At 37.2% G+C, this 13,576-nt stretch overlaps 1 protein-coding gene across 1 annotated transcript in view; it reads left to right on the forward strand.

The window, feature by feature from the left end:
• The window catches only part of Cubn (Cubilin), an 882,604-nt gene that overhangs the window by 583,189 nt on the left and 285,839 nt on the right, over window positions 1–13,576 (forward strand). Inside the window, exon 46 of the mRNA XM_068225286.1 lies at window positions 83–255. Within this exon, the coding sequence (XP_068081387.1) occupies window positions 83–255 (173 nt within the window). The remainder of the gene's footprint in view (window positions 1–82; window positions 256–13,576) is intronic.

Raw genomic sequence — 13,576 nt, forward strand, 5'->3', positions numbered from 1 at the left:
TCTCTTTTGTATCAGTTGTAATTAAATAGTTGCCACTGTTAAAGTTTCAACCCTTGTAATTATGCTATTGCACTTGTTTCAGTTTGTGGAGGTGAGCTGTCCACACCTGAAGGGCAGATTCAAAGTCCAGGTTATCCAAATGGTTTACCTCATCATCGCTATTGTGAGTGGACTATAACTGTACCACGAGGAAGAAGAATCACTGTTACTATATTGGATTTGGATATGGACTTCAGAGCTGGTTCCAATCTTATGGTGAGTTGTTCCATCACAAAGCCTAAATCAAGGACATCAAGTCATTTTCTGAAGTAGTTTGAAAAACTATACATAATATCAGTGAATATCACTGTAATGTTGAAATATTGGAAAACATGGAAAATATTGTGACTTTTTAAAATTTACAGCCTATGAGGGTCAGTAATTTGAAAACTGGACACTTAGTGCAAATGAGTTTTAGCTGAAGAGGGTCCAACAAACTGAAACATTTTCTAATTTAAAAAAAAACATTTTTAGTGAATGTTCAATTTTTAAATCAAATTGTAACATATTTTAGTACTAGCAAGATACCCGTGCTTCGCTACGGTATTATATTGAAATATATAATTGAATGCTTATATTTCGCTGAAATTCGCGATCTGACTCATTTTCTGAGAGAATCCGCCAAAATTCGTGATCTGACTCGTTTCCTAATAGATTACAGCAAGTTTCCTCCCATTTTTCAATCTTTCTTTCCAGCAATCCTTTTCGTACTTCCCGGTCTAGGTCTAGGTATTCCAACTGGTCAGTTGGCTCCCCAAAATCTTTGCCATCTCTTCCTATAAGCATTTTTAATATGTATCAAAACCTTGAGGAAATCCGGCGTGGTGCCTTCTTGGGTGCCTTGGCGGTACTGAACCCGCAGCCGGACAGAAATCGCAGTCATTACCCGGCCAGGACCCGTTTCGAGCTTTGACTGTACATTTTGACGACGGTCCAGAACATTATTATTATTATTATTATTATTATTATTATTATTATTATTATTATTATTATTATTATTATTATTATTATTATTATTATTATCAATGTTCTGGATCCCACAGCAAGATGCAAGACCGCTACTTGGTGGTAAATTACATCTGCTGCCATGGTCATTGTTGAGAATGTCACCAGCACCATTGTCGCGCGTAGGCAAGTGTGCGGGATTTCGGGCCATACGAATGACATACTTCCGTGCAATATTGACCTTATTATAGAGGTGAACAATTTGACGGTCAATCTCATTCCTATCGTTTATTTCAAATGTGTTTAAATTGTTATTTATATGCCAGGGGAATCTACTGTAATCTAAGAACGTTCTCCGAAGGAAAAGATGGCTCTTGAAAATGAACCCAGGAAAGATTAAAAATGATCGGTTTATGATCAGAATAAGTAGATAGAAAATCTACAGCCTGTTTCCAGTCATTCGACAGGGTCAGGAATGGAATGAATAAAGCCCCCATCTAGCGGCGACAATAGGAATTGTGCTGGCAGCCAAAAAACCTGTCGCACTCCTCTGGGGTAATGATTAATGGATGACAAATGAAATAAAATTATTTTAGAGAGTGTTGCTGGAATGAATGATGACAGGGAAAACCGGAGTATCCGGAGAAAATCCTGTCCCGCCTCTGTTTTATCCAGCATGAATGTCACATGCAGAGACCGGGATTTGAACCACGGAACCCAGGTGTGAGAGGCCGGCGCGCTGCCGCCTGAGCAACGGAGGCTCCTTATAAATACATAATGAACAGTAAAATCAATTGGTCTCACCTCCTTTTACACTCCACCGCCGTTAAGTTTATTTACCCCCCCCCCCCACACACACACACAAAGAAAAAACTAAAAGAAGGCGTGTTTCTTTATGTTTAACGGAAATTCCAAACACTGATGTCCATGTCTATTACCTTCAGTTTTGAGATTAAAATAATTCACTTTTTTTCGATTTCATACTCCCCCCCTAAGTGAATTTTCCGGCAAAAAATACTTGTTTCTTTAATAGTAAAGGATCTTCTAAATACCAATTATCACGACTGAAACTTCTTCAGTTTTTGATTTATGCATCCTCATGAAAGGAATTCAACTCCTTTTCACTCCAGCCCCCCAAGATGATTCCCCCCCCAAAACGAGCTTTTCTTTGGATCTAAAGGAGATCCAAATACCAGTTTCCACGTCTGTAGGCCCTAACAACTTTAGTTTTTATTAGACGTAAGTATTCTCATACAATTAAGTCAATTAATTTTATAAATCTTTCTCCCACCCCATTCATTGGATTTTCCGAGAATACGTGTTTCTTTACTTTTAAAGCAAATTCCAAATATCAAATTTCACGTCTGTAACATCTTCATTTTTGAGATAACAGTAGCCTAATTAAAAGAATGCAACACAACTTTCAGTCACTTTTACCCCTCCCCCTCCACCCAAGTGGTATTTCCAAAAACCAAAAATACACGTTTCAAAAATACCTTTTTCACTTCTGTAACATGTTAAGTTTTTTGAGATATACTTTAGAAATTCTCATTTTAAAACTTCACCCCCTTTTTAGTTCCCTTAAGAGGATTTTCCAAAAACAAATCACCTATGTTTCGTTACATTTACAGGAGATTCCAAATACCACTTTTTACGTCTCTAACATTCTATGTTTCTCAGATATTCCGTAGATATAGTCTTTCAAAAAATTCACCCCAATATGTCACTCCTGTTTAACCGCCATTGATTGGATTTTCCAAAAACAAAAAAATACGTGTTTCTTTATTTTTAAAGGAGATCCCAAATACCAATTTTCAGGTTTGTAATATCTTCAGTTTCTGAGATTTAAGTATCCTCATTAAAGGCATTCAACCCCTTTTTTACCCCTCCTATTGGGATTTTCCAAAAATAAAAAATACATGTTTCTTTGTTTTTAAAGTTCTAAATACCAATTTTTACATCTATAAACTGTGATATAGATACACCCATTTTAAAAATTCACCCCCTTTTCACCCCCCATTAATTGGAGTTTCCAAAAAAAAATACGTGTTTCTTTATTTTTAAATGAGAACCTAAACACCAATTTTCAGGTCTGTAATATCTTCAGTTTCTGAGATATAAGTATCCTCATTAAATGCATTCAACCCCTTTTTCACCCATTTCCACACCCCCTATTGGGATTTTCAGAATCTCCTTTAAAAATAAAGAAACATGTATTTTTTTGTTTTCGGAAAATCCCAATAGGAGGGGTGAAAAGGAGTGAAAAAGTGTTGAATGCCTATAATAAGGATCCTTATATCTCAGAAACTGAAGATGTTACAGACCTGAAAATAGGTATTTCGGATCTCTTTTCAAAAATAAAAAAACATGTACTTTTTGCTTTTGGAAAATCCCAATAGGAAGGGTGGAAAAGGGTTGAATGCTTTTAATGAGGATACTTATATCTCAGAAACTGAAGACATTACGGACCTGAAAATTGGTATTTGGGATCTCTTTTAAAAATAAAGAAACACATATTTTTGTTTTTGGAAATATCGATTAATGGGGGGTTGAAAATGGGGGTGAATTTTTAAAATGAGCGTATATACATCTCAAAACGTTTAAAGTGTACAGATGTAAAAATTGGTATTTAGAATCCCCTTTAAAAATAAAGAAACAAATATTTTTTTGTTTTTGGAAAATCCCAATAGGAGGTGTGAAAAAAGGTGAAGAAGTATTTGAATGCCTTAAATGGGGATACTTATATTTCAGAAACAGGAGATATTACAGATCTGAAAATTGGTATTTGGGATCTCCTTTGAAAATAAAGAAACACATATTTTTTTGTTTTTGGAAAATCTAATTAATGGGGGTTAAATAGGAGTGACATATTGGGGTGAACTTTTAGAAAGACTATATCTACAGTATATCTCTGAAACGTAAAATGTTACAGACGTAAAAATTGGTGTTTGGAATCTCCTGTAAAGTAAAGAAACACAGGTGATTTGTTTTTGGAAACTACACATAAGGGGAACTAAAAAGGGGGTACAATTTTAAAATGAGCATTTCTACAGTATATTTCAAAAACCTAACATGTTACTGAAGTGAAAAATAGTATTTTTTATCTCTGTTGAAAATAAAGAAACATGTATTATTATTATTTTTGTTTTCTGAAAAACCACTTGGGTGGAGAAGTAAAAGTGACAAGAAAATGGGGTTGAATTCCTTTAATTAGGATACAGATATCTCAGAAGCTGAAGATGTTACAGACATGAAATTTGGTATTTGGAATTTCCTTTAAAAATAAAGGAATATGTATTTTTTGTTTTCTGAAATCCACCTAAAGGGAGGAGGAAAATTGAGAAATGAGTTGAATTATTTGTATGAGGATACTATTATCTCAAAAACGAAAGATTTTGCAGATGTGAAAATTGGTGTTTAGAATCTGCTTTAAAATTAAAATTAAACAAACACATATTCTCAGAAAATCCATTGAAGGGGGGTGGTGAAAATTGAAAAATTAATTGAATTAATTGTATGAGGATACTTACATGTAATAAAAACTAAAGTTGTTACAGACGTAAAAATTGATATTTGGATCTCCTTTAAAAAAAAAAGAAAAAAGCATTTTTGGATAAAATCATTTTGGGGGCGGGGGTGAAAAGGAGTTGAATTCCTTTTATGTGGACACATATCTCAAAAACTGAAGATGTTAGAGTCATGATAATTGTTATTTGGAAGATCCTTTACTATTAAAGAGACAAGTATTTTTAACGGAAAATTCACTTAACCCATTTGCCTCACATTTAAATACCATAGGAGTTCACTAAGAAATCACATTTAAATACTGCACTACGACCATCGCCATCACACTATTATTTAGAAAATTATACAAAACCAACCAGTAAATATTCCTTTCTGAAAATTTGCATGCATGATAATGAAGTAATAAACTTACCGATGCCGCTATTTTAGTACGTCTGCTGGGTGTGGTACACCTCAAAACATTCTTCTAAGTGAAGAGCTACGCCACACTTTTTGCACTGCCAGCAACTTTCACTTCTTTTACCCCGGCTGTAGTACACAACACACCTTCTTGTGACTTTTGATTTCTTCTCTGTAGGAGGAATACACATGGGAAAGTGGACCCATGATTTAGCTTGTAGTCGGGGTGGTGCTCGCTGAAGGTCGACCTCGAACCGAGTACTCCGGCTACTGAACAGTCTCTAGTGGCTGCTGTGCAATGCTAGTTCTGAAGTCCGTGTTGCTCGTCTTTCTGTTGGCAGAGATCTTGTGATACACAGTGAAGGAATTGAAAATACACATATCTAGGAGGTAAAAGAATATTTTCCTAGACCCTTTCACTGTGCATCGCATGACGGGGAACAGAGCTGTAACCTGATCCTGAAGGTCAACATCACCCATCCCCTTCTGGTGTTCAAGGCCACACTTGGGCTTTATCACTTCTTTCCTAGGGGTTTGTCCTCTCTTTCGTCTGAGTTTGCCAGTCCCTGTCATGTCAGCTGATTTGTGTTTAGTGGTGAGAAAGCAAACATCCTTGTTATCTTTCCACTTCACACACAACATACTGTTGGCAGCCCACGTTTCATACTCTCCATGTTTTAGTTTCGTCTTACTGATATTGCGAGGCATATCTTTTCGGTTCTGTCTAACAGTTCCAATTACATTCATCTGCTTGTCGTGTATCCTTTTGAATAAATCTGTGGAAGAATACCAGTTATCTAAAAACAATGTATGTCCTCGGCCTAACAAGGGTTCACACATGTTGAGCACAACGTTTGTACTTGCTAGGAGACTTGGATCCATTACATCATCACCTACATAAATTTTGAAAGACAGACAGTAGCCAGAACTTGATTGACAAATTTTGTAAATTTTTATTCCAAACCTAGAACGTTTAGACCTATTACACTGGACATATGAAAGGCGGCCTCTGAATTTCATTAGACTTTCATCTAGAGCAATGTCTTGTGAAGGTAAATATAATTCTGAAAATTTGGAGCAGAAATGTTGTATTATAGGCCTAATCTTTCTTAGTTTGTCACTACTATCGACTTGTTCATTGTCAACAAAATGTAAAAATCATGAAATTATAATAAATCTTCCCCTGCTCATGGTTTCATGAAAAATAGGAGTGTTTATATACCTGTTTTTACTCCAGTATAACTGTATTCTTGACTTTCGCACTCGTATAGTATAACTACCGCAAAATATGCCCTAATTTCATCGGGTGTAGTCTCAAACCATTTGTCATCGTCTTTCAACTTTTTTCTCTCAGGATTGCTCAACTGTTTTGCTGTGTATGAATTTGTCTCAACGGATATTTTGTCAAACAAAGGGTTCATGTATTCACAGAAAACTGAGAGTTCAGATAGTGGCTACTTATCAGACTTTTTCAATAAGTTTTCACTAACCCCACTGTATTCACTAAACTTCTGTACAACAGGTTTATTGCCACTTTTTGTCCAGTTCCAGTCAGTCAAGTTAGTCTGTGCCGAGGTACGAGCTCGTTTCGAAAGACTCGGCACACCATTGTTATTTGCATCACTTTCCGTGTCATCAGAACTATTATATGCATCGTTAGTACTCGAACTAAGGACTTCAGGGTCTGTTTCATTGTCACAAACATCACTGCCTTCAATATCACTCTGCAAAACACTATCTATTAGCTTCCGTATTCCTTCTTCATCAACACCAGCACATCTGCTTGATGCCATGATGGCAACTGACAAGAGCAAAATAATATGAAAAAAGATTCTCTTATATCTTGTTCCGGCAGTGTGTGAGAACCTAGTGAAAAGGGAAAAACCGAAGCCACATGTGTATACTTCTGCTCGGAATGCATATAAGTGGCATGTGTGGGTTAGTGACTGAACTACATGGATTGATGTACAGCTGTGCATCGCCACGAGCAGAGCTCGTCATTTGATTCATATGCCATAAATAACTATGACGAGCTGGGGTCGTCAAATTATGGGATTGGGTTAAGGGTGCGGGGGAGTGTGAAAGGAAGTGAAAAAAATTGAATTCTTTTTATGGGGATACTTATATCTCAGAACTGATGGTAACAGACGTGAACATTGGTATTTGGAATCTCCTTTTTCAAGGAAACATGCCGTCTTTTTGGGTGGGGTTGGGGGGGGAAATCAACTTGACGTCAGTGGGGTGAAAAAGGAGTTGAGACCAATTTATTTTACTGTTCATAATGTACTCATTCTGATCATAAAATGATCATTTTCAATCTTTCCTGGGTTCTTTTCCTTTGAAGTACATAAAGTTAGATTACAGAAGATTCTCCTGGGATATAAATAAAAATTTAAACACATTTGAAATGAACAGTATGAATGATACTGACCGTGCAATTGTTCACCTCTATAATAAGGTCAATAATTCACGGAAGTATATCATTCGTGTCACCAGAAATCTCGTGCACTTGCCTACGCGCAACGATGGTGCTGGTCACATTGTCAGCAATGACAATGGCAGAGGATGTAATTTACCGCCAAATAGCAGTCTTGCATCTTGCTGTGGGTTGCAGAGCATCAATAATAATAATAATAATAATAATAATAATAATAATAATAATAATAATAATAATAATAATAATAATAAAATCATTTGGACCATCGTAAAAATGTGTGGACGGCGTTAGAAACGGGTCCTGGCCGGGTAATGACTACGATTGCAGTCCGGCCACGGGTTCAGAGCCAAGGCACCCAAGACGACACCACGCCTGATCTCCTCAAAGATTTGATCCATATTAAAATACTTATAGGAAAAAATGGGGCAAAGATTTAGGGACCCAACTGGCCGGGTGGAATACGTGGACCTAGCTCTGAAGTACAAAATCGATTGCTGGAAAGAAAGATTGAAAAATGGGAAGAACTTTGCCGTAATCTCTCAGAAAACGAGTCAGATCACGAATTTTGGCGGATTCTCTCAGAAAACGAGTTAGATCGCGAATTTCGGTGGATTATATATAAAACGTTCAGCATTCAATTATAAATTTCATTATAATACCGTACCAAAGCACGGGTATCTTGCTAGTATGTAATATGAAATAGTAGAAAAGCACAAGAACCTGAAGTCAGCTACTCAGTCAGACATTCATCCTATTGTAAAATGAGGCAAAGAATGGCTCTGTGGAAGAAGTAGCTAGGCTGCTTCTGGAGCCATTATTGAATTGCTGCCTCTATGCCATCATACAGTGCTTCTGAGGGCGCATTTCAACTCTATGAATATTACTGACATGGGGACATGTCAGATCTATAAGGGGATGTGTGAACACTTCCGTCCTCAACTGTTACAGTGTATCCTGGGCAGCATTGGTGGTATGCTATTTTGTGAGAACATTCCAGGATATTACTGCACCTACCTAAGAGTATCAGCATTCACAGTTACTCCTTTCTTCAGGAATTCCAATAGCACTGGCCCATTTTTATCAAAAAACAATGTTATCATTACCTTACATGCACTTTTCTGCATGGGCTCGGCTCTCATAGGTGATGGGGAGTCTACCTATTTCCACTGATAGCTTTGCGTCTGTGTTTTGGGCTGGTAATGATACCATGTCTCATGGCCTATCACAGTGTATAACAAAATTGGGTCCCTTTCCTGCTGATTACGCTGCAGATTGCATAACAGTGACCATGCAGTAGCTATTTTGACTGTTATCAAGGTTATAGCGAATCCACTTAGCACAGATTTTTCTGGTAATGCAGCCTTTTGCTGATGATGTGATGGGTGGTACTCTGACACAGATTCATTAGTACCACGATGTCATTCCCTTGTGGGTGCAGGGTAGAATACATCCACATTATCCTTTGCCTGTTGTAAAAAGTGACTAAAAAGGTAACTAAGGTTCTCAACTTAAGATCAACTTAAGATCAACTTAAGAGCATGGGTTGATGACCACAGAGCCCCTAGCTGAATAGGGTATTGTTTCCACTTGTGCTAGGCCCTTCTCCTTCATCTTTCCTATCTGACCTACCTTGACCAACTCTTGTTCTCTTCCAGCCCTGACGGTATAGGTTTCTGAGACCTCGGGTGTCTTTCATTTTCATGCCTTTCATAGCCCTTTCCTGTGCTGAACCCTTCAGTCTTCAAAGGATCGTACCTCTCCTTTCCTCCCTTCTGATTAGTGTTAATTGATGGTTGCCCTGTCATACTTCATCTTAGAACAATAATCACCACCACCACTATCAGGATATCATCCACAGTGAGACACCATTTACTATGAAACAACCTATCCATATGCATCACAGTCATATCCACCTCTTTCTCTAGTTGTCCTTTAGAGTTCTTATCACTAACATGTGCACTTCTGTCAGTTTCAGATAATAATCACTGTACACTGCTTTCAACCAGAGAGTAAACCATACCTCTCTTGGGCATCTATGGCTGAGTTTTAATTAATTTTATTGAGTGAACACCAAATATGTCGCCAGAGATCTTTTACATGCCCCCATCGCATGACATGGCATAATGAATAGACGTTTTTCCATCCTTCAAAAATTCAACTACCTCTGCCGGATTTGAAGCCACTATTTCGGGATCCATAGGCTGACATTCCTCTACCACTGATCTGCAGAGGGAGCTGTGCATTTCTGATAAGAGTTCATTGTCATGGTGCACTCTGAACTGTGGTGTACACAATGCTATACGCTGGGTCCCCTTCTAATCTCTCTGTATGTCAACAGTATGTTTCAAAATTTGAGGTGTTACATCATATGTATGCTGATGATTACAGGTTTCTTTGCTGTGTAGATCTTCAAAATTAGTTCTGCTTTGCATAGTGTCATAGTCTTCATCAGCAGTTTTAAAATTAAATTAACTCCACCAAAACTCAAGTAATAATTCTTGGAAAGCCTAAGTTCCTATCAAGAATTGAGTAGATCTTCGTCTTATAATCATCAGTGCAGTTAATGCTACTTACATCTTATGCAAAATGCCAAGGGTGAAAATATATCTTTGACTCCTCATGTTTCTATCATAATGAAACGAGTATTTTCTTCTCTTCACTCTCTTGAAACATTTTTCAGCATGTCTCGGTTATTTCTGGGGTCACTGGAGCCACCCAGTCTCCCAGGTGAAAAGCTAGCAGCTAAGCCACTGAGCTAATCATGCACTCACCCATTCTCTTCACTCTCTAAGCAGGCTAAAATACATTTATTTACAGAGAAACAAAAAAAAAAAAAAATGATCGATAGTTGAAGCTCTTGTATTGCCTTGTTTTGATTATTGCAATGTCATGTACAGAGACTCTGAAGTAAGCCTGCATAATCAAGTGCAATGTGGACAGAATGCCTTTGTATGATACAACTTGAAATACTTCAACTATGAATTGCCCATCATTTACTGGGCCGTGCTTACGTGTGCAAAGTTCTTACCACACCCTAAGCATCCTTCATAAAATACTAAATTCTTTGCAACCACCTACCTGAGAAATTCCTTCAATTATCTTTCCTCACACCAAGACAGAAATACCCAAACACATTAAACCACTGTCCTTAACATTACCATCCACAGAAGTACCATGTTTACCGACTGCTCTGCAGTTTTTGCATCTCGTGAATGGAATGAATATCAAGAAAATAAATAAATAAATTAAAAGTAAGGTAAATAAAAAATAAGTAAATACATAAATAAATAAAATGATTAAATATAATATAAATAATTAATTAAAGCAGGTCTATACCTGTATAAAGATTCATCTACAATATGCCAATGTTAAAAATTTCAGATCTCTCTGTGCCATAGATTTGGCTGGGCATCGCCCATATACACACATCTTCATCTTATTATTTTCTTCATAGGGCCTCTAAATATTAGTTCCTAATTAGCGTCGACCTCCACATACACACATACAAACACTTCCGGATATCATGGACTGAATGTGGCTCCTGATGTCAGGGACTGAAAATGGCTTCCTACGCCATGGACTGGCTTCGTGTCTTGTATTAAATATCTTATGTATCTTGCCTAGCGACAGTGAATCTATGCATTTAATCCTGAAGACATCACACTGGATTGTCATATACCAATGCACGTTTTCTGCTGGTTTTTCATTTATAATTCCCCAATGAAAGCGAAAATGAACAATCAGGCTTCAAGGTGCATTTGCATCCCCTCCAATCTACCTATATTTAAAATTTCAGATCTCTGCATACCGTAAATTTTTCTGGACATTACACACAAACAGACAAACATTTCCCTTTATTTATTTATTTATTTGTTTGTTTGTTTGTTTGTTTGTTTGTTTGTTTGTTTGTTTGTTTATTCATTTATTTTAGCCCACATCGGAGCACTTAAATCAAACCATACACATCTAAGTCTTCAAAGAATTAACTGGGAATTTAGCTTTCATCATCTTCGTCCTCTCCCAAAATCTCTTCGTTCTTTCTGACCTGGCTGCCCTTTCTTCATCTGATATGACATATTGTTTTTGTTGCAAAGTTTTTAGTGTAAGTCTTATCCATTTTTTCTTCAAAACATTTCCTTTTATTATTATAGATTAAACAGAAAATGAAAAACTTGGTAGGAAGTACAATATAATACAAGTTTCAAATATGTGCTGCTGCCTTTCCAGTCTACTGTCACATGGGAGCATATGTAGCAGTCTTTGACTGTGGATTCGCTACAAACTTTTTTTCTGCAGGCATGATACTTCCCAAATGACATGTTTCCAGTACAGTTAGTCTTGACTTGACAACGTATGCGCTTCTCTTGTCTGTGAGGAATTTCTTCAGGGGCGTCAGCTCTGAGTTTTCCGCTCTACCTGGTGCATAAGTTTCAGTTAATTCCTCTCCCAGCTGCGGAATGAATTCTCTATACTTACGTTTAGTCTCATTTAGTGCATTGTACACCATCCACAAGTTTATTCATGCCAAATCCAATAAGTTGTAAACAGTGTGAACTGGCCACCTCCTGATTGGTACTTTCACTGAGTACTTATGGGACGTTTGATCAACCACATCAACTCCATACTTAGATCTCTTATAAAATGTTACGGTGTCTGGTTTCTTCTTTTCAGCATCATGATTTTGAACATCTGGATGCATAGTACTTAGAAAAAGAACATTTTTGTTTTGCCTTTCCTTGATAGATCATTAATGTAGAATAATTGGTCTTCAGCAATGCTGTGTTATACAACTTTTGCTTTGCCTTTTTGACACAGACTGGTACTTCCCTACAAGTTCTGTTCACAGTATTGATAAGGGTAGTTGAATTGGTTTTCTAGGTTTCAGTTAGGGACAAGAAGGTAAAGAAACTGCCACATGTGACATTTCTTCCTTTATGCATGTAAAGTCCCATCAGCTTCTTTACAACAAATTCACCAAGATGTTCACACTTAGGTCTAGTGTCATCTCTTCCAAGATAAGGGAAGGCATTCACAACATACTTAGTCCTTGTCTACTGCTATCCAATATTTCTACCTGTATTTATCTGGTTTTGAGGCCATGAATTGTGTAAGTCTGCAGTGACATTTAGAAGGAATGAGTTGCTTTATATATGGCCCTGGTATGTAGCTACATTATGCATTTGCAATGAAATCATACCAAATATCGAATATCAAAGCAAACTTATTTTATATTTTCAGATCTTGTAGATTTAACATAAAATTTCAAAAATTGCATTATTTCTCTGAATCTGTCATGTGCCATCATCGCCTTTACAAAAGGAACACTCCACTTCACTAACCAGAGCAAATCCAGTTCTAAGATCTTCACTCCTATGGCATCACAGACGTAGAGTATTCTTGAATATGTTTCCAGTTCCTCAGTTTTCAAAGACCAATCATGATTGGTCAGATGATCATCTGACTTCAGTACGTGACATCTCTGTCTCGGTGCACACCACAATATATTTCCCCATTTTGTGAGTGATCATCGGTCGCCAAGCACTGATGCAAGTCTCATTCACATAGCGTTTTATATGTGGAGTTGGCCCATGGTGATCTTTGAACACATTATGGTGTGCATTTCTACCAACTATGGCATCATTCTCTACACCAACTACCCGGGTTGTACCATCTGAAGATAACGTTTTAGTACCTCTGGCAATAACAATTAGGCTTAGAACTATATCAGCTTGTGTGATGGTGGTATCCTCATTGGAAGAGCGAACCAATCCACGGCCCAGACACACCCTTGTCGAGGAACTGGAGCTCTTTCTGTCTGCCCATTACCTAGTAAGATTGACAGTGAAATGGAATCAGTATTGTAATAAATTTAACCCTTTTTAAAATTCCTAACTAGCATTGTTAGGTGATTGAAATATTCTAAATGAACATATCAATAGAAAAGTGTACGTATGTTGTGTCTTCAGCTCGAAGACTGAATGAAATCTTAAGGAAACATATTAAGCCAAATGTTTGTGGAAACAGGGTGGTCAATTCCCTTTATCTCCACCATATATTGAACCCTCAGCATCACAAGGAAGGGTAATTCTGTTCCCTACACTTCCACCACAGAAAGTTTACTTCTGGACCAGTAATCGAAACCAGGACCCTTGCCATTGCAACAATGCTCAGTGAAATAAAAGCTATTAAAAAATGGTAGATAACTAAAGTACTAGCATTCACTGACCATGC

This window comes from Anabrus simplex, chromosome 1 (genome assembly GCF_040414725.1).
Source record: "Anabrus simplex isolate iqAnaSimp1 chromosome 1, ASM4041472v1, whole genome shotgun sequence".
In the NCBI taxonomy this organism is placed as follows: Eukaryota; Metazoa; Arthropoda; class Insecta; order Orthoptera; family Tettigoniidae; genus Anabrus; species Anabrus simplex.